The sequence below is a fragment of the Pelobates fuscus genome, chromosome 5 (genome assembly GCF_036172605.1).
Source record: "Pelobates fuscus isolate aPelFus1 chromosome 5, aPelFus1.pri, whole genome shotgun sequence".
Classification (NCBI taxonomy): domain Eukaryota; kingdom Metazoa; phylum Chordata; class Amphibia; order Anura; family Pelobatidae; genus Pelobates; species Pelobates fuscus.
The window spans coordinates 231,131,978-231,154,648 of record NC_086321.1 but is presented as its reverse complement, the minus strand read 5'-3'; the positions used below and the strand labels follow the sequence as shown (position 1 = coordinate 231,154,648).

At 43.6% G+C, this 22,671-nt stretch overlaps 1 protein-coding gene across 1 annotated transcript in view; it reads left to right on the top strand.

Moving 5' to 3' along the window:
- The first annotated feature begins 7,464 nt into the window (after window positions 1-7,464).
- The window catches only part of GLDC (glycine decarboxylase), a 60,695-nt gene continuing 45,488 nt past the window's right edge, over window positions 7,465-22,671 (top strand). The window contains exons 1-2 of the mRNA XM_063455112.1: window positions 7,465-7,935; window positions 9,005-9,083. Of these exons, the coding sequence (XP_063311182.1) occupies window positions 7,678-7,935; window positions 9,005-9,083 (337 nt within the window). The 5' untranslated portion in view covers window positions 7,465-7,677. The remainder of the gene's footprint in view (window positions 7,936-9,004; window positions 9,084-22,671) is intronic.

Below are 22,671 nucleotides of genomic sequence, written 5' to 3'. Positions count from 1 at the left end.
CAACTATACGAGAATACCAGACGGGGGGTGGACATCCTGTGGTACATGGCGGAGTCCAAAGCGCCTTCTCTAGCACTCTCTTTAGATGCGGAGAAGGCGTTTGACAGGGTGCTGTGGCCTTACCTCTTTGAGCTACTCCGATTCCAGGGGTTCCCGGAAACATTTGTGACAGCCATTCAAGCACTCTATACCGACCTGAGGGCACAAACACTTATAACAGGGGCGCACAAAAAGCCATTCACCCTAAGCAATGGCACCAGACAGGGATGTCCATTGTCCCCTCTGCTCTTCGCCCTAACCCTAGAGTCACTCTTACAGGCTATCAGGCAACACCCACACATTCAAGGAATAGAGAAAGGCGGCGCACCATTCACCGTATCGGCATACGCCGACGATGTCATGCTCACACTCCGAGACCCACTGGACTCCCTGCACCACCTGACACAATTACTAGAAAAATTTGGGGACATCGCAGGCTATAAAATAAACTACTCTAAGTCAGTAGCAATGCCCTTCCATATACAGCCCCAAGACATAGCGCACATACGCAACCAATATTGCTTAAAAATAAACACAGAGGAATTCCTGTACCTGGGGGTCCGCCTAACAGCGAACACATCGTCGCTCTATGCCCGCAATTACAAACCACTGCTCCGGACCCCGATTACGGAAATGGAGCAGTGGACACATAGGCCCATATCGTGGCTGGGACGCGTCAACGCAATAAAAATGAATGTGATGCCGAGGCTCCTGTTCCTCTTTCAGGCACTCCCGGTGCAAATTTCCCGTGGGGACCTGACGGGCATACAGCGTGCAATCGACTCATTCGTTTGGCACAAAAAACGCCAGAGAATGGCACGCACCCTCATGTACAGACCGAAGCCCAGGGGGGGACTGGGACTACCTAATGTATCTAACTATTACTTAGCGGCACAGCTAGCTCAGATTATACAATGGCACACACCCCCTGATACAAGACGCTGGGTCGACATGGAGTCTCTCATGACGGGACAGGACCTCCCACAATTCTTCATATGGGCACCGAAAACACAAAGGGCCATGTTGAGAACCACAAATCCGGCCATACTAAACTCCATAAGGATATGGCACCAAACTAAAACGAAATACTCACTTAGCTCCCCCCTGTCCCCCATGACACCGGTCTTTCGGAATAGGGCGTTCCCACCGGGAATGAGTGCCCGGGACTACAAGGGGATAGAGGCCACAGGGCTCCAAAGATACGTCCACCTATTCATAAATCAGGAAATAGTCACATACGCACACCTGAACACCAAATCCACACTACACACTAGAGACTATTTCAGGTACCTGCAAATCCGAGACTTTGCACAGAGACCTGACGTAAAGAAGGCAGCCCTGACACCACTTACCTTTTTTGAGAGACTATGCTACACAGAGACTACCCAATCCAAGCTAATTACATTACTGTACAATCACCTCAACACAACCCCAGACACGAAGAACGCACTACGATACGCTGACCAGTGGGAAGCCGACCTGGGGGAGGTCCTGGAGGGAACGGAGTGGCAGGATATTTGGGAAGCATGCACCAAAACCACCATATGCGTAACACTCTAAGAACAATCTTATAAAACACTATTCCTCTGGTACATCACTCCAGTGAAACAAAAACACATGAGATTGAGCCCTACAGATGATTGCTGGCACTTATGCGGGGGGAAAGGCACATACATACACATGTGGTGGGAATGCCCAATGGTTGCGACATACTGGCGCAGCATAATAGACCTCAGCTCCCAAATCTTACAAAAACGGATGACACTAGACCCATGGGCGTGCCTTTTGTCTAGACCCACAGAGGGCCTCCCAAGACACGAACAAAAACTCCTCAACATGATTTACCTAGCGGCCCGCAGGGCCATAGCACAACACTGGTCATGCCTGGACCTCCCGCACATATCTCTGGTCAGGACAAAACTACGTGACAATTATCTGATGGATAAACTCACAGCCCAAGTGCGGAACACATTGACCACATTCCACAAGGTGTGGGATCCATGGGAGCAAAACGACACATAGAATCATGACTCGGGGCGTGGGGCGGCATCCGCGCGGTACACTTCAGTGGCGACAACTGGGAATCACCCAATGGGCCAGCTCGGGGCCCCAAGCAGTTGCTTGGTTTGCCTATCCAGTAGCGACGGGCCTGGTGTTAGTGTGTCTGTGGCTTGAGAACATCTCCAGCAGGCATCTGAGGCTGAGGGGAAGAAACAGTGGATACATGCCAGAGAGTAGGGACATGGAGCTATTCGTTTGTAGTGACTTTCGTGAATGCAAATAGAGGGTTTGTGGATATAGTGGAAGATACATCTCCATTCTTCTGGAGATAAGCTAATGCTAATGGGTCCAGTGAAGTTTGGGAGATTGTTGTTGTGCTCCTTTTGGAGTATATTATAGATGTCTATACTGTTTTCTGTTGGGAAGATAGACATTTGCAAACGTGTGGGGGCACCCTCAGGGCACTGTAGTGCCAGGAAAACGAGTTTGTTTTCCTGGCACTATAGTGCTCCTTTAACAAAGATAATGGACTAACTCAATTATCACAGGCAGAAAATATCCAGTTTTACCCAAAGTCCAGAAACACCCCAAAACAACAACATATCCCCACAAATCCTACATCCTCGGATAGCCCTGATCTGGGTGAACAACATCGCCAAAAATCACCCAGATCAGAGCAGGAGTTCAAAAGTACTGTTTCTGCCCCTTGTACTTTGAACTGGAACATATACAAACATGTGGCGGCGGCCATCTTAAATTGCCCAGCAGTGTTTTGTCGTCGAGTGTATGGAACTGTTTTTGGCATGGGACCATGTGCACGGTGGGGCAAAAATAAGACTTCCAGGAAATTCCTGAACCCCTGAACCATTCTGGGTGATTTTGGATATGTTGTTCACCCAGATCAGGGCTATCAGGGGATGTGACAGTGTGGGGATATGTTGTATCTTGGGGTACTTTTTGGGGTTTGTAAAAATGTATGTTTTTTCTGTTTAGAGTTAATTGAGTTAGCCCATTGTCTTTGTTAATTGTATCACAGGCAGAGAGGAGTAAATTGTGTACATTGTAGGGGAATGTCAGACACTGTACATTGTTTTTATTGATTTGTACATCTTGTAATTCAGTGTTCCATCAGGTCCAGGGGGTGTTCCCCTGGCCTGAGGAATTGTATAAAAGCCAACCTTAACCATTAAAGCTGAGATTCCTCCTTACACTCCAAAACTGTGTGTTGTCCTGTTATTGGAGGGAAAGAAGACTTGCTTCTGTGTCTGCTGCTCCAGCTTGCAGGAGATTCAACGGGGAAAGTCCTTGTAAGGACTAGAGCTAATTAACCATTTTGCTCCAGAATGAGCGGCTCCAGGGCCCCAGTCCAGCCACGGCGACTGTGGGCAGAAGTGCTGCGGTTTGTCCCCTGTTCCAGCTAGGAAGCTGTCCTTTGGCGGAGGTAACCAGCCGGAGTACAGGGAGCTCCGCTACAAAAGGTCCTCCAAAATTGCTGGTAGGTCCTCCTGGTCCCCCTCTGGTAAGCCTTTGAAGCGTCATCCCCCTGTTATCTAGGTCAACCATAACTCATTGCATGGAGAGTAGGGAACTGGAAAGGGACTCAATTGTGGACTGTAGGTGCTGTACCGGAGTGTGAAGAAGTTCTGTCATCTTCCAGAGTGGACACTCTGTCTCCAACATGGCTGATTTCAGAGCTAAATATATCCAGCTTTGAGTGGAAGGAGGCATCCATTCTGTCCAGCATAGCAGCCAGATCACATTTAGAAAGTAGGTTTTATTAGAATTTCCCTCAGGTCAGGTTCTGCAGTCAGGGAGAAGTCTTCGCATCTGGCCGTGCTCGACGGTGCAGATGACTTGTGCCGTGAGGCCGTTTCTATGTCTGGGCCTTCCTGTTCCCGGTGTGGCTGCGGGTGTCTTTGAAATACTTTGTAAGAGAGCCCCCTTTGTCGCTTGGAGTCTGGCTCTAAGATTGTAGAGGGGTTTGGGAACGTTTAGGGTGTCCCATCTTTCAGTTTAGCGAGGTGTAAATAGGGATATACTGAAGCGCCTTGTGGAGCTCAGCTACAGTGCAGCCATTTTAGTCCGTGGCAAGCTCCTCCCCCGTGCTATCTGAATTTTGTGTGGAGGGGAGTCTGCGTGTTGTCTGTGTGTGGGAGGCTGTGCTGTGTAGTGTCTGGAGGTTTGGGGAGGCTTTTCATTTGGTCCCCTCCTCAGGGGCGTATTAGCCGCGAGGCAAACAAGGCATTTGCCTTGGGCGGTATTTTCCAGGGGGCGGCAAAAAACGCCGCCCCCAAATGCCCAAGGCAAATGTCTTGTTAGCCTTGCGGCTAACAGACATGCTGGGCTGGTTGCTGGGCTGGTTGCTGGGCGGGCGGGCGGCCGGCGAGGGAGCTCTTCCCCTGAGCTCTCTGCTCAGCTCCCTCGCGCGCCGCCTGCAGAGTGAGACTGGGAGCCGGAATATGACGTCATATTCCGGCTCCGCCTCCCAGCCTCACTCTGCGGGCGGCGCGCGAGGGAGCTGAGCAGAGAGCTCAGGGGAAGAGCTCCCTCGCCGGCCGCCCAGCCTGCCCGCCAGTGCCGCCCTGCAGCCACTGGACCACCAGGGAATGGGAGAAGCCCCCCACCCCCAGCATTCCCAAAGGTAAGGAGGCTGGGGGGGGGAGTAAAAAAAAAAAAAGTGTTAATGTGAGTGTGTGTGTGTGTCTCTGACTGTGTGTGTCTGTTAGTGTGTGTCTGTTAGTGTGTGTCTGTTAGTGTGTGTGTGTGTGTGTTAGTGTGTCTGTTAGTGTGTGTCTGTGACTGTGTGTGTTAGTGTGTGTGTGTGTCTATTAGTGTGTGTGTCTGACTGTGTGTCCGACAGTGTGTGTCTGTTAGTGTGTGTGTGTCCGACTGTGTGTGTTTGTTAGTGTGTGTGTCTCACTGTGTGTGTCTGTTAGTGTGTGTGTGTCCGACTGTGTGTGTTTGTTAGTGTGTGTGTCCGACTGTGTGTGTTTGTTAGTGTGTGTGTCTCACTGTGTGTGTCTGTTAGTGTGTGTGTGTCCGACTGTGTGTGTTTGTTAGTGTGTGTCCGACTGTGTGTGTTTGTTAGTGTGTGTGTCTCACTGTGTGTGTCTGTTAGTGTGTGTGTCCGACTGTGTGTGTCTGTTAGTGTGTGTGTCCGACTGTGTGTGTTTGTTAGTGTGTGTGTCCGACTGTGTGTGTTTGTTAGTGTGTGTGTCTCACTGTGTGTGTCTGTTAGTGTGTGTGTCTCACTGTGTGTGTCTGTTAGTGTGTGTGTCCGACTGTGTGTGTTTGTTAGTGTGTGTGTCCGACTGTGTGTGTCTGACTGTGTTTGTCTGTTAGCTAGTGTATGCGTATCTGTCAGTGAATATGTGTGTATTTAGAAGGCGGGGCAGGGGGGAAGGGTTGGGTGGGGGTGGCGCGCGCGTGCGCGGGGGGGGGTGTCTGAGTTTTGTCCTGCCTAGGGCAGCACAAAACCAAGATACACCACTGCCCCTCCTGATTACATTTTGACAGGAGTGGATATAATCCAAGGTAGTGTTGTGGAGATCATTCCATGGTAAACTGCTGGGGGAGTGTAGTGGTCTGCACCAATATTGAAGGAATTCTTAAAGTGATCTGCAGCCGATAGAGTGCCGAACAAAATGCTGGCGCGCAGAAATAGGGGGAGCAGGTCCAAGCAGGAAGAATTTTTGATCATAGAAGACAGAGCCAGAGCTTTAGGCCCAGACCTCTGTCTGAGCCCAGGCCGTAGGCAACTGCTTATGCCACCTTATGGGTAATCCTGCTCTGACAGTGGGCTGTAGTGCTTATGATGCTTGGAGAAACCTTTTAAGAAGAGATTTGCTTGATCACACATGGACTAGTTACAGGGAATGGGCTACTAATTATAACGTGGTCTGGTTATCATAAGTAACCCCCTCTGGCTCAAGCAAGAATAACCTTGACACATATAGTGTCACACATACTCGTTTTCCTGGCACTATAGTGCCCTGAGGGTGCCCCCACCCTCAGGGTCCCCCTCCCGCCAGGCTCTAGGGGGAAGAAGGGGTTAAACTTACCTCTTTCTCCAGCGCCGGGCGGGGAGCTCTGCGCCTCCTCTCCACCTCCTCGGCTGAATGCGCATTCGCGGCAAGAGCCGCACGCGCATTCAGCCAGTCTCATAGGAAAGCATTTACAATGCTTTCCTATGGATGCTGGCATCTTCTCACTGTGATTTTCACAGTGAGAAGCACGCAAGCGCCTCTAGCGGCTGTCAATGAGACAGCCGCTAGAGGCTGGATTAACCCTAATATATTCTCTGAAACTGCTATGTTTATAGAAAAAAGGGTTAATCCTAGATGCTGAATCGGTCTGGGTGCCTATAGTGGTCCTTTAACTAATTTCTAATTTGGCTTCTGATTTACAAAACTATTTGAAATTTGGAGATATTCAGTAATGGCAGAGTCATACACTTGGTAAACTGCTGCACACAAAGATGGTCCTGTTGCAAAACTGGGCCATATATCTCAAATTTAATAGTTATGATAAGGGCAGGTGTAAGGGCAGGTTCTTAAAAGGACATACATTGAAGGGACAAGTTGCATAAAAAAAGAGGGGGGGGGGGGGGGTGAGCCTGATGTGCATGCATACCAGGGTGACCAGCAGCTCCATTGTCCAACCCCACCTGACATGGAGAAAGGTGCCCACATTTTGGATTGACCCACTGAATCCTACACGAAGGTATGCTGAGGCAGCCCTGTACCACCCTATCTATCTGTAGTAGCTCATTGCATGGTCAAAAATGATCTACAGAAACTAAAAACAGCTACAAGCACCTTTTGGGTAGCTTGTTTAGTGTCCTCAAAAGTGGTACACCAGAGGAAAAGAGACAGATTAGAGATGGATCCTAAATCAGGGCAGTGTGAAATCACGGTGAGATATGGATCCAGGGATCAGAACTGTCCTTGTTTAAACTGTTAGGGGAGGTATCCTTACATGTACCCGAGATGTGGATCCAAACCAATCCTGAACTCCCCATTACCTTAGTCTTAGAGTCTTTGACATTCCAAATTCTCCAATTCACCACATTTTAGTTTAGTTTATTCACAGTTTAGTAAATACACCGCTGCTTTTACAGACCCAATGCTGACACAGCAGTAAATGGCACAGTAAAGCATGTGTGTTTCTTATCTCTTGGCCAACTATTTAAGAGGTATGTTGGACCCTCCCCCTTGCCTGACTCCTTAGTTGTATAATCAGCACATGTTTACTGATAGAAAATCTAAGTAGAAATTGTCAAGCTTTGCATTTTTTCCCCAAGTGCATGACACTTTCCATATTTCTCTCATCAGCAGGGGGGCTTGTCCCAGCGTCAGCCGCCCTGGGCTCTCTGATTGGCGGACAGGGCCATAATGTAGGGGCGTGGAGAGCCTGCAAAATCTCCGGTACAAAGCAATCCCGCAGGTGGCAGACACACTGCAACTTTGCTTCACAGTCCTGGGATACAGAGCGCAGAGCTCATCACACTGCAAGCAGCATCATCTACTACCTAACACCAGGGGACAGGGGCTTTCTTATACAATACAGACTGATAATAATAGATATTTAGTATAATTAGACTAGTTTCAGAGAAGGGGGTGGAAAGTTGCAGACACCATGCAGAATTGTGCTAAGTCATGGGGAGTCCTGTGCAGATCCGTCCGGTTACAGAGCAGGGCTGTGGGGTGCAGCAGGAGAGCTGTGTGGGGTACAGCACAGAACATCAGATGGAACAGCACCAGGGCTGCAGCAGGAGCCCCTGCCTCCCCCAGGCAGATAGAGCTCATCTTCCCCAGGCATGACGACTTCTCAGAGAGACACATAGGACCAGGGGACAAGGAAAAAAACGAAATGCTGCAAATTATAGGAGTGGAGGTAAGTGTGGTAAACCCTTCACTGTGCAGGACACCACTGATTGGAATGCAGTTTTCATGGATAGTTTATGTATATACTCTTTTTGGATGGCTGTATATGTGTTCTATAGATTCTATTTAATGTGTAAGCACCATTCTTAGAAGTGTTCATAAATTCCATATAGAACAGTCAATATTTAATAAAAAACAAACAAAAATGTTCTCATGCAAGTGTAATAGAACCTGGATCTCCACTTTAATTATAATGGGATTTATAGAAAAAAAATGCTTCATACAACTGACCGCTTCATAAAGGTTTTTTTTTTGTTTTTTTGGGGGGGGGAGGGTGTTAAACCTGCTTATATTGTACTGCTTGTTAAGTGAGCTGGATGTGGGAACGGTCAGTTTAGAAACGTTTACATAGATAAGCTGCCTATTATGGCTATTGGTCTGCATTTACGTTTGTAGATGGGTTATTTTACCTGTTTGTGATTACTTCCCTGGGGTGTGTGCATGACAATAACTCTGTAGGGCGCCATTCGATTAACAGCCCCCACCACACTGGGAGTATGCATTCTTCACACTATTGGTGGTAATTTTGGGAGATTACCTTTCCTTGGCAAACCTTTCAATGCTGAAACACTTAAAACAGGTTTTAAATTCCTGCATTAAAGTGCAAGTGATAAATCTCAGTTCAAGAAAATAATTAGGATTTCCACCTTATTCAGGGATTTTGAGATGAAAGCAGATTTATCTCCGAGGTGTATTTATTTTGTGTTTTTTTGTTTTGTAATGTGTAGGGGACAGGAGCTAATGACTTGACTTGATCCCCCCCTTTGTTTCCAGAGTCTGTTAATGCTGCATACCTTTGCTTGCTATTAAATAATAGAAAGCATTAATAATTAGCTAGCATCTTCCCAGAAGACATGTGCTCAGTGACTGTTCCAGGAATGTTGATTTTCATAATAGTTTGTACACAGCCAGACATTCACCTAGAGTTGTTTTAATGTTTATTTCTAATGAAGATACTAGCAACATCTCCATAATTCCCTACAGTACCCTAACATTTTTGTTCATCTTTCCCCCAACAGAGTATTGATGACCTGATTGATAAGACAGTGCCTGCTAGCATTCGACTCTCAAGACCCTTGAAGATGGACGATCAAGTTTGTAAGTTTCCAAAATCTGTCTCCCACTTGAAGAAATAATGTGCCCATATGTATGGACACTCCTCTTATTTTTGGACCATTTTTAAATATTTCCAATATTACGAGAATAGTCAAACTTATGCAGAATTTAAACAAAGTTCAAATGTACCTGTCATGCAAAAATTACATGTTGTACTATGCATAAATAACTAAATATATTATTCTTTCCCCATCACTTATCACGGCTATGCCTTTCCCAAACTGCTGCTGTTTTATGTCATGTCCAAGTGTGGCATTTCATTATAAAGCCTAGGATGCACTCGTAACCATGTTTTTTTAGGTTGTTGCAGGTGGGAGAATGTTGGCACACACTGCACTTCCATCAGAAATCTTGGTACCCGTTAAAAAAATATAAAATAAACCTTGTTCTGTACCATACTCAGGGCTTGCCCAAGTTATTGTGCTGCCTGGGTCCAAGGATGACATGCTGCCCCCCTCACCAAATCCAGGCCTACATCCGTTATGTTATGTAGTTATGTAGTGTGTATGTGTATAGTGTAGTTGATGCAGTACCAGTGCAAGCATTTTTGACTACTCCAACAAAGATGGAATTTACCGCCCCAACTCCCCCCAGCCTCTGTCTTTTTCCCTTACCCCTTTGTGTCATTGTCCCCCTTTTCAGTCCCTCTCCCTCTCCCTCCCAGAGTGGGGAGAGGATAAAGATCCTCCACCGCAGCACAGTCCGCTCAATCACACTGCATGAAGTGACTGGAAGGAGGGGGAACAAGGTGCACTCTCCTCCTGCCGGTCACCCGGATCACTGATATTAGGACTCGCCAGTCTGGGAGGCTCAATGCGGCCGCTTGTGTCAATTTATGGTAGCGTAATGCTGATGGGGCCCATCGGGTGGCCCAAGAATTTAGGGCCATCCGAAGGGCGGCGCCCGGTAAGCGCTGTGGCTGTGTAATAGCATGACTGGGCCCCTGTTAGAAAACATTTATGGCCGCAAGTATTGCTGGGAGGAAGTGATGCCCAATCACTTCCTTAAAGCTCACTCCGCGTGGGAGGGATGAGACCATGAAGAGGGAGAGGCACCCTCCTGCACTGAGAGGATAAGAAATAGGAGGGTGGCTGAAAAATTACCTGTGTGTGTCTGTATGTATGTTAGTATGTGTCTGTTTCAGTATGTATGTCTGTGTGTCAGTATGTGTATATCTTTGTGTGTATAGGCTCAGCGCTAGGTGGTCTAAAGGAGAAGAGAAAAGAGAGAAGCTGCAACCTATGGGTATGAGGTTCCCTCTAATGTCCTCAATCAAGAATATGGAAAAAACAAAATAATAGGTTGCGCTGTACAGAAATAGTACAATATAAAGGTAAAATGAGAAATATAAAATAGATAGAAATTTTACTCACATATACAAATACACTAAAATAAATATAAGAAAAAACGTAATAGTCCCAATATGCAGTGGATTCCAATAGGCTGATGGAAACTTGATACTGTAGTCAAATAGAACGCTGGGTCTTCTATGGTATAGGCAATCTTGGCTCAATGATGGGCATGCAAAATAGAAAGACAGGGAGACTCCAATAGTGCAGACTGTATTGGCATAGATAAAATAAAATAAAATAGGTGTAGGGGAGGTATTTCACTCACCTATGCAAGAGCATGTACTTGCTCAAGTGTAATCAGCATTCAGTGGCGTTTATCCCCCACTGGCGGGACATAGATGTGGGTAATTCCTCGAAGTAAAGAAAATAAAATATAGTGCTCACTGTATATAAAATATAAGAGTAAGACTTAAAAAATAGAGAACGTACTCACATTTGAATGAGCAGGATATACTGCTCACTATGATGGCGTGGGTGGTATAATCCCCACCTAGGATTCTTTAGGCAATAGTCAGCTCCAAAATGACGTGTAACCAGGTTAAAAGAGAAAAAAGTAATATAATATAAAATATAAGGATAAAATAAAATAAAATAAAGGGTATATGGCAAATGTATGGTGTGTGGCGAAACGCGTTTTGGCTAATTTTATATATATATTTTATACTTGTACTAATAAAGGAATATTGGCTTTTTTCACCATACATTTTGGAGCTGACTATTGTCTAAAGAATCCTAGGTGGGGATTATACCACCCACGCCATCATAGTGAGCAGTATATCCTGCTCATTCAAATGTGAGTACGTTCTCTATTTTTTAAGCCTTACTCTTATATTTTATATACAGTGAGCACTATATTTTATTTTCTTTACTTCGAGGAATTACCCACATCTATGTCCCGCCAGTGGGGGATAAACGCCACTGAATGCTGATTACACTTGAGCAAGTACATGCTCTTGCATAGGTGAGTGAAATACCTCCCCTACACCTATTTTATTTTATTTTATCTATGCCAATACAGTCTGCACTATTGGAGTCTCCCTGTCTTTCTATTTTGCATGCCCATCATTGAGCCAAGATTGCCTATACCATAGAAGACCCAGCGTTCTATTTGACTACAGTATCAAGTTTCCATCAGCCTATTGGAATCCACTGCATATTGGGACTATTACGTTTTTTCTTATATTTATTTTAGTGTATTTGTATATGTGAGTAAAATTTCTATCTATTTTATATTTCTCATTTTACCTTTATATTGTACTATTTCTGTACAGCGCGACCTATTATTTTGTTTTTTCCATATCTTTGTGTGTGTCTATGTCCTTATTGTATCGGTGTTTGTGTATGTGTGTATTTCTGGGTTTTTATTTTTTGGGGGGTTTTTTTTTGTTGGGGGGGTTTTGTAGTTGATGCAGTGTGATTGTGGGGTTAGATAGGGACTGTGGTGGTAAGCAGTTTTTTTTTTTTTTTTCCATAATTTAAATATAAAATTGTGTTTAGTCACCCGTCACTGCCTCTTACATCTTGCAAGGGAGTGGGATACTAGATTCCCAGGTGGCACAAAATGCCTGTCATCTGAAGATGGGGACCTGGAGTCTAATATCTCAGGTCCTCCCATCTTGCGAGCTGCGAGAGTGTTGTGAAATGGTTGCTGTGGCAATGTGCAGAAACACACTCACCAAGGAAGAATCTAAAGCTCCCCTTCCTCCCCCAACCTCTGCTTTGTTTCCCAAAAAGTGTTTTTTTTCTTCTCTCTCAGCATGACTCTTAATCTTTCTTCTTCCTGCTTTACTATTAAGTTCTGTAACTGTTTACTGTAAGAGGAGGGTGGGTGGAAACTCTACTGCAGGGTCCTACAAATAGATTAATGTTGAGCTTATTGGAAAGATCCTCTGAGATACCTCAAACAGCCCATGACTTGGCATCACTGGTGTGGAGCTAATCATCTGGCATATTGGAATATCCTCTTTGCTGGATCCCTTACCAGATTAGGGACACTATAGGCACCAAAACCACTTTAGCTTAATGAAGCTGTTTTGGTGTATGGATCATGTCCCTGTAGTCCCACTGCTCAATTTTCTGCCATTTAGGAGTTAAATCACATTTTCTTTTACACAGTCCTAGTCACACCTCCCTGCATGTGACTTGCACAGGCTTCCTAAGCACTTCCTGTAAAGTGAGATCTAACAGTTAAACTTTATTGTCAAACCAATATTAATACCGCACTCAGACACATACACTGTGTCAATAAAATGAAATATTGTAGTATTGCAAAATTAATTGTATTATTCAATTGATATCTTTAGAACAATCAAGAAGATTACCAAGAAAGTCAAAACAAATGGTTCCTAATGAGAGCTCAATATACAGAATGTTGATACCATTCTGTATATTGAGCTCTCATTATGCAGGAGAGCTCAATATACAGGAAGCATCGATCTATAATGGCTGTCTGAGTGACTTCCACTAGAGGTGTTAGTAGGCTGTAAAGTAAACACTGTACATTAAAAGCATGTTGAGACAGACAGTAGACACCGGAACAACTACATTAAGCTGTAGTTGTTCTGTTGACTATTATAGTGTCCCTTTAATACATTATTCCTTTTAATGTTAATGGTGTAACATGTATGCTATTTTATTTTAGAATTACTAAGATGTTCACAATATATCATGTCTACTGAAAAGTGACACACAAAAAACCTTTTATAACATTACAGTGAGAAACTTTGAATGCCTCAATGACTATATATATATTTTGTAAAGAATTGACTGTTCTCAACTTTTAATGGTGATTGAAATAGTCCTCAATTTATAATCCATGCACAGCTCCTATGTAAAGTCAGTGCAGTCTGTATTACTTTTGGGCTGGAATTTCTTGTCTCTGCTAGTAATGATGTCACCACTGAAAGAATGACAGGATTCTGTGTTACCAGAGCAACCTTATTAAGCTTACGAAGGATTTGCATTTCGATTTTTTTTTTTTTTTTTTTTTTTTTTTATTTTTTTTGCAAGAGCATGAAAAAGTTTGTCCCTTACTGAAAAAACCACATTCCTTTCTTAAAGATTCACCTTCTTCTATTCATATGCAACAATCTTTCGAATTGTCACTAGAAGTGCAAAATAAAGCTCCCCCCAACTGTTTAAACCAGTTTCTTTTGTTGTCAGGCAATTGGGATATGCTGTCAAAAAATAGCTAAATATATTATTATGAGAAAAATTATTAAACTCTTGAGTCTGTGACCAGCATTGCTTAAGACTGGCTGCTTGCTGTGAATACATTACACTTCATTAGGCTTAAGAGTTTAGTGGTTAATCAAATTGTGCAGTCGAAACTGTTCATTATGTGTGATCAGTATGGAAACATAGCTTTGATCTCAGAGAGGACTTTTCTGAATAATGACATACTAGTGACTTTCTGGATGAATAGATCTAGATCTTTGTGTGCTTACTGAGCCTAATGCTTTATTTGGGGAATTAAGGCTTTCCGTACTTAACTATACAGTCTATTTAAATGTGTTGCTGGCCATTACAACATACCATGTTCCTGCCCTTTTTGTATTTTTTAAAGGGGCATTCAAAACGGTTTTCTTGTGTTATATATAAATAATGTGTGTGTATTTATACAGTTCCAACATATTCAGACTGGTTTACAATTACAGAAAGGGGTGAGGAAGCCCCTGCTCAAACAAGCTTACCCTGGATGTTGGGCTAAGGTAACATACCCAGGACGTACTTGAAAACCAGAGTAATCTCAATGTACCTTTCCTGGTAAAATACTTTGTTAATATTATCTGTGGTATATATATTCATGATATTCATGATATGAAACTGATTATTGTCTCTGAATATGTTAGAAACTCTTGCTGTTGCTATAAAGCACATTACTAAAGAATTGGATGAGTATCACTTTATGGTTTGGTGAGCGTTCATTGTAAAACTTGCATAGCCTGGCATTCTGCCCCCTGTACCTTTATTTTGTTTTCTGAATATGGCAAAGTGGAATGCTATTCATTGAGGTCACTGTGCCCTAGCTGGGTCATTCATAATTAGCAAGAGATTTTTTTTATTTTTTTTATTATTTTAATATATATTTTTTAAATTTCAGATTCATAAAATCCTAGTTTAACCCCCCTCCCCAAAAAATACATCTGCATATCTACACTGTGTGCAGAATTATTAGGCAAATGAGTATTTTGACCACATCATCCTCTTTATGCATGTTGTCTTACTCCAAGCTGTATAGGCTTGAAAGCCTACTACCAATTAAGCATATTAGGTGATGTGCATCTCTGTAATGAGAAGGGGTGTGGTCTAATGACATCAACACCCTATATCAGGTGTGCATAATTATTAGGCAACTTCCTTTCCTTTGGCAAAATGGGTCAAAAGAAGGACTTGACAGGCTCAGAAAAGTCAAAAATAGTGAGATATCTTGCAGAGGGATGCAGCACTCTTAAAATTGCAAAGCTTCTGAAGCGTGATCATCGAACAATCAAGCGTTTCATTCAAAATAGTCAACAGGGTCGCAAGAAGCGTGTGGAGAAACCAAGGCGCAAAATAACTGCCCATGAACTGAGAAAAGTCAAGCGTGCAGCTGCCAAGATGCCACTTGCCACCAGTTTGGCCATATTTCAGAGCTGCAACATCACTGGAGTGCCCAAAAGCACAAGGTGTGCAATACTCAGAGACCTGGCCAAGGTAAGAAAGGCTGAAAGACGACCACCACTGAACAAGACACACAAGCTGAAACGTCAAGACTGGGCCAAGAAATATCTCAGGACTGCTTTTTCTAAGGTTTTATGGACTGATGAAATGAGAGTGAGTCTTGATGGGCCAGATAGATGGATTGGTAAAGGGCAGAGAGCTCCAGTCCGACTCAGACGCCAGCAAGGTGGAGATGGAGTACTGGTATCATCAAAGATGAGCTTGTGGGGCCTTTTCGGGTTGAGGATGGAGTCAAGCTCAACTCCCAGTTTCTGGAAGACACCTTCTTCAAGCAGTGGTACAGGAAGAAGTCTGCATCCTTCAAGAAAAACATGATTTTCATGCAGGACAATGCTCCATCACACACGTCCAAGTACTCCACAGCGTGGCTGGCAAGAAAGGGTATAAAAGAAGAAAATCTAATGACATGGCCTCCTTGTTCACCTGATCTGAACCCCATTGAGAACCTGTGGTCCATCATCAAATGTGAGATTTACAAGGAGGGAAAACAGTACACCTCTCTGAACAGTGTCTGGGAGGCTGTGGTTGCTTCTGCACGCAATGTTGATGGTGAACAGATCAAAACACTGACAGAATCCATGGATGGCAGGCTTTTGAGTGTCCTTGCAAAGAAAGGTGGCTATATTGGTCACTGATTTGTTTTTGTTATGTTTTTGAATGTCAGAAATGTATATTTGTGAATGTTGAGATGTTATATTGGTTTCACTGGTAAAAATAAATAATTGAAATGGGTATATATTTGTTTTTTGTTAAGTTGCCTAATAATTATGCACATTAATAGTCACCTGCACACACAGATATCCCCCTAAAATAGCTATAACTAAAAACAAACTAAAAACTACTTCCAAAAATATTCAGCTTTGATATTAATGAGTTTTTTGGGTTCATTGAGAACATGGTTGTTGTTCAATAATAAAATTAATCCTCAAAAATACAACTTGCCTAATAATTCTGCACTCCCTGTATTTCTAGATAGACTTATCACATAAAATACTTTCTAATGTAATCCAGTTGTGTAATTCCCCTCACTTTCTGTGAGAGAGCTGATAAATGTTCCTTTTCACTCTTTATGTAATTGCACATTGCAGATTGAATGCAAACTTTAGACCCAGCCGCCTGTGTCAAGTTGACAGCCAGTTCGATCTGGCTAGTTCAGGATGACATCAGAATAACTGCAGCAGAATATTTTAGAAAGCCTTGGAATATCTGACGGGAAGGATTACTTGGGAGAGGGGGTGGGGGGGAGTTTGAGATTCTCTTCCAGTGTGTTTGTTTTTACACGGACTTGCTAAATTCCTCCTTTCTTTTCTATTTCCTTTATTTGGCCCATCCGTTTCTACATGGACTTTAACTCTAAGGAAAGATGCGTTAATTTCCTATATTTTGGTATAACCTTAAGTATTGTGTGATAAGGCATTAAACGGATCACCTTGAAGTGTAAGAGTCTTGTATAATTAGCACCAGTTCTGCTAGTGTTCTTGGTAGGCTCTTAAAGAACAAATGGTTTATTTATCTGTTTACTATATTTACCCATGAACACATGCATAGACCGTACTTTAAATGCGATTTTTATTTCTTGTGTGTGTATATATTATATAATACTACAAATTGTTCGTGATCCGTCTTACTTGTTGCAAATTTGTGTACAGTTAAAGGCAAGGGTAGGATGGCGTAAACTTGTAGTGTTTATACTAATCTATTTAACAAATGTTGCATTTTTGCAGATTTGCTGCTACAGTGTGTGTGTCAAATTCTTCCCACAAAACCTATGCTTGGTAGGCTGAATACCTACACCTTAAAATTTAAAGCTGCAACGCTTGCTTCATATTTATAACCGCTTTATGATCTGCACTATAAACGCCAGAATCCTTGATTGAAGCTGGCATGATTAGTTCTGTGATAAAGAAGTTATAACAACTTCTGTTGGAAATGGACTGCACCTCTAAAGTTACCTTCAACAAACCTGTATTCGGAACAATGTGCGGGAGTTAGAATAGTATAAACTATTCTATCATGTTTTTGAAAAATAAACAATGAGTGTCTTTTTAAAAAACCTCATGGATCTTTGAATATGGTCTTTGTCTCAGAGTGTATACTGGGCTAATCCTCATGGTTCTAAATAATTGTGGATTTATATTTTTAGATAACCATTAAAAAATATGTAACCTTTCCAGCAAGATACAGCATACTGGAGTTTCTCCAGTAATATGTAAATTGGCCTTTTTATAAATTAACCATGTTATGCTCCCCTGGCTTTCAAGCAGAGAACTGATGTTCTGTCATATTGCTATACCAACAGATTTCCTTACCCCACGGCACTCATGAAAAATCTGATGGTGGCTGGGAAGATGGGCCAAGACTATCCCCTTACTTAAACCATAAATATCCCACATGCCTGGGCTTAGCAAATGTTCTAACTATAATGTTAGTGTGAGACCTTGATGAGAAGGTATTCCCAGTCCAGCTGATGCTTTGTCAATGGGAGTGTCATGCTGATCCTGCATGTGCTCCCAGCCTGCATCAGATTTCCCTACCTGTCAGGAATACTAACACGCATGTGCAACACAGGAAACCGCTGATCCGTGTCACAGGATGTGGCATGGGGTAGGGAAATGACAGAACACAGGTCATGTTACTTCCTTGTTTGCTTAGCTCAGTGGAGCTAAACTCAAGCGGCAAGCAATTGCTCAAAGCACCTGCCTTGGAAAGGCTTCTCATTGTCCAATCACAGACTTCCCAATGCGGCTCAGCCTCAGAAAGTGTAGGCTGGAGAGAAGGGGTGCTTGCAGAGACAGCATGGAGGATCTAAATAAAGACCAAAACTTGGCAAGGGCTAAAATTCCTGAGGGGCATCCAGTTCCAGAACAGTATCAAAAATGACAGTGGTGGTATCCACGTCATATTGACAAGTCAGTGGTGGGGCTGGTTGATAGAGGATTTCAGATTTACAACGCTATCAAATGATCCATATGTAATAGCATCTTTTAGTTGTATTCCAAATCTCTACATTGAAGGACCACGATTGGCACCCAGACCACTTTATCTCAAATAATTGGTCTGGATACAGTGGTCCTTAAGCATTGCTATTTAGTAGATAAGGCGTTGCTTCTAGTGGCTGCCTTCCTGTGGTACAATTTCACTATGAAAACAGTCCAAAGTTGGTTCTCACAGCTAACCTCCATTTCATTGAAGGAGCGCAGCGCTGGCTGCACATGCACTTTTGTCCCTAATGCTCATCTATGAGAAGCTCTGGATTGGATGTTTAGAAACATTATTTTAAATTCTTTATTTTGTTCGTGCAGAGAGAAAAACATGCAAGTTGCACTGCCACAACAGCTGGTGCAGATCCATTGGCATTCACACATGTTATTTGGCATTAGAGACATTGCACTTTTTTTTTTTTGTAAAGTGAAAAAAAAACAATCAGGTTAGCATCATATTCTTCCTAACCACCTAGAATGAACAGTCGCTTTGTCTACCGCTTGATAGTGTGGTTTAGGACAAAATAAAGGTGAGGGTCATGCTAAAAACATTGTTTTATAGGCTTAAGTCGGGGATGAACGGCTACGTGCCCGGTCTACTCATGTTAGCGCCTAGTGCGTTGAAACAGGAAGGATATAACACAACAAGTTTAAGAGGTAACTAGGAGTCGGAGCTCAGGTAATATGGTGCCATTGCTCACTGTGCCCCAACAATAATTGTCAGTGTTCTGAGTGACATGTTAAAACAGTGTTAAGGCATGTATCATGCTTGAGATATAACATGGGTAAGACTGTCGTGGAGTAAATATGAGTGAACTGCTTGGGCATTGCTCAATTGCTTGATTACCTGCTAAAGAAGGATACATTCTAAATAAGGTACCATCCTAAATAAGGCACGATTGCGTTTGCTTGTGTAATTACTGCGCTACTGCCCGTTTGGTATGTCGCATCTTACAGTTAAGTTGCTAGTTTTATAGTTGCTTGCTGAATAGTTCAGTCACAGTGAATACTATCGCTTGTAACTTTCTGAATAATGGTTTCTACGCTATGTCATAAGCTAGTCAAACATAAAATAATTATACTAAACATACGAAATATACATGCGTCGGACATAATAACTCTTAGCTTCTTTGGAGTTTACACAATATATAATTATTACAGTAAATCGTGCTAGGCTAAGTGTGCACCCACCACTTCTAGTTGTGCATATGATTATAGGTGTATTGCACCTTTTTATAATGCATCACAATTCTGTAGGGCAGCATAAGGCTTATGTGTGCGCATGGAACAGGGTTAGTAAATCGATTGTGTGTTATAGTATAAGCTAGTGGGTTATCTGCATTACGCTGGGAGGTAATACAGATAAATATGTAAATAAGAGTCGCGGTGGCAATAACTATTGAAGGGTTGTGTGCGTGCTAAATAAAGCAAGGCTATGCATAGTATGTGGGAAGTATACAAGGCACCTTAAGAGCAATATTATGGGGGAGAAGAAGCTGCGGATTCTGGCATTTATATAACTAGCGTCCCTTCACACATAGCCGACTCAACCTATGCCCGCGGCTGCCAGTCCAAATCCACCCGTGGGGGAGCTTGAGTCTCTCGGCTTGTCCCTCTGACTCCTTGCATCTGCTTGCACTGGCCTGCCCCTCATGAGGTAGGAAGGAGAGTCCGGGTCGCTGTGAGTTCCGTGTCTCCCTGCCGTCTGTCCCTTCCGTCTTCCAACCGCTCTCGCTGCTTTGGAGGTCGTGGATGCGGATCTGAAGCGGGGTGCTGGGGAGGTGCTGGTCCGTTGTGGCATCTTCGTCCCTTGCAGTGGTAAGAGGTGGTTGCTGGCTAGGTGCATGGTTGGTGACTGAGCGCCTCTTCCCTGCGGGTCTGTTTCAGCGGTGATGGTCGTGCGGCGGGCGGGTGATGCTTGTTGTGCCACTCCTATGTCAGGTAGCCGCATGGTGGTCAGCCGGTCGGAGGTGCGCTCTGGGCTTTTGGGTGATACGGCTCGCACCTTACCGCTTACGTGTAAGTAGGTTGGGGTGCCCAAGTTGGTGTGAACTGTCTCTGTTTTAGTCGCTTGTTTGTGCTTGTGTGGGCGAACGCCCGCTTGGAGTGCTTGTAGTGGGGCACTATAATAACGTCGGCGGGTCAGCGGTCGAATCCACATGGCCACTGCCCGCGCTGCTGGAAGACCGGGCATGCCCCTGCTACATTGTAGCTTGTAGAAGGCCGAGTAGAGCCTGTCGAGGGCCTCTAGGGAGGAGGGCTGCACACCTTTGCTCGTGGCTCCCCTCTGTGAATCATGGCGGGCGGCCATCTTGGACACGCTCCGCCTGACTCCTGCTTGCTTCTCCCGGTAGTGTGTGCTCGAGTCTGGGCAGCCTGTCTGGTCCGTCCAGCTAGTAGGACCGGGATATCCCCCACCGGTCCAAGGGGGGGGGCTGGAACCCTGCTTCGTCGTTGAAGGGATCCGGTGTCGGAGAGAGCGGCCTCCTCTCCCCAGCTCCGGTCCCTGTAGGCCGCGTTTGCCGTTCCGGTTTTCCGGCTCCTACGAGCCCAGAAAGGGTATCGGTGTGCCCAGAGGTGCACCCCCGACTTGGTAGTCGCACCCTGGTGGGTCCTTGGGCTATTCAGCCCTCGATTATGCCGGTTTTCCTGCCCGGGAAGCAGGAGCTCGAGTCCCCTGCGTCTGCTTAGGTCGACGGCCAGGCTCCGCCCCCGGATGTTTAGAAACATTGGTGCAGAAAGCTGATCAAGTGACTGCAAGGGCTCTATCTTGGAGCTGGAAAATAAGCGAAGTAACTATCTTTATTAAGATGGGGGGGACCTGGATCTAAATAAAGAGAACACTATTGCGTTTGGAACAGTTTGTATTTCTTACACAAGTTACTATAACAAAAGGAGGACTCATTACAGTTAGTTATGGTTATGTGACATCTGATGTTCATTTTAAAGGCTCCTCTTCCAGCACGTAAGTGATGAGAACCTATGTTTATATATTCAGTAGTTTCACTGATTTCTCTTATTTAGTTTGTTCTTGGGTAAGTCTCTAAAATTCCAATAAGAGGGCAACGATTGGTAGAACAATCTTAGTGCACTCATTGACTGGTACTAAATTTGAACTTGAACTGGAACCTTGTTTCAGAGTTCACTTGAGGTTGAGCTAGATCAGGTCAATAGCATGGAAACTGCATTCTGGACAACCTTACAAATGTTTACATTGAACAACGTGTGCTATTTCTTCTGAATGTTTTGTATACATTTTTGAGTTAGTGATATGACACTTGGGGTTAAAGAATGTAGCCTTCACTATGACGTGGGTTGTTTCCTGGATATCTAGTGTTATGCAATTTATTGATTTTGCAACAGACTACACCATGTCATTTCTTCCAAATCTTGCTTCCTGGCGATCTGAAAATGGAAGTTCAATCAGCATACAGAGAGACTATATGATCACAGGGGACCATGGCACTTGCTAGCAATTATAAAATTGCGTCTCACCTACGTTTATTAATAACATTTCCCTCTGTTGCAAGTAAACTGTAAGACTATCTATCTTTCACATCAGTGTTTTGTAAGGGAAGTAGGTAGAGCTGTCTTATTTTAATTTCAGGGGCAACTGAGAAATGTATTGATTGTCAATTTTTTTTTTTTTTGTATATAAGATTCGTATCTTGTAATACACTTTTTTTTTTTTTTTGTCGACTTGCTCAGAAATGCTTCAGACTTGAGAAAGGGAGGTTCTCCCGAAAGCTTGTCATTAAAAAAATTCTGTTAGTCCAATAAAAAAGGTATTACAAGATACAAATTTTATCTGTTCTTTTTTTTTTATTTTTTTTTTTTTTTACATCTACATCACTGGACTAATATCAGGAATACAGTATGATCCAGCACGTAGAATTGTGTAACACAGAGGACTTATAGGTAACGTATACTGGACCTTAGAATGGCCGGACCAACGTACCAAAGAATAGTCTGGAATAGCCAAGGTCAAGGGAAACAGAAAGAGACACAACGATAAGGAAAAGCCAGGGATGCCAGAAAACAGGGAAGTCAAAAACAATGCCAAAGTCAAATGACCAGAATCCATAACGGGCTCTCGGACAACCACAAGGGAAACCACGACAGGGCACTGAGCAGGATGAGAACTGGGCCTAAATACCCCTCCTCTAGATCTGATGGGCTGTAACCGGCCTTTGACCCCAAAGGCAGTTACCAGGTTCCCATTAGCATAATTGAACCAATGTTCAGCAACTTTACAGTATCATCCATATTTCAGTCCTCCTCTGGATATATATATATATATATATATATATATATATATATATATATATATATATATATATATATATATATATACTCAACCTCAAGTGATCTCTGAAACAAGGTTCCGGTTCAAATTTAGTACCAGTCAACGAGTGCACTTAGACTGTGTTCTACCAATCGTTGCCCTCTTAATAAATAAGAGAAATCAGTGAAACTACTGAAAATATAAACATACAGGTTATCTCCTCACTTATG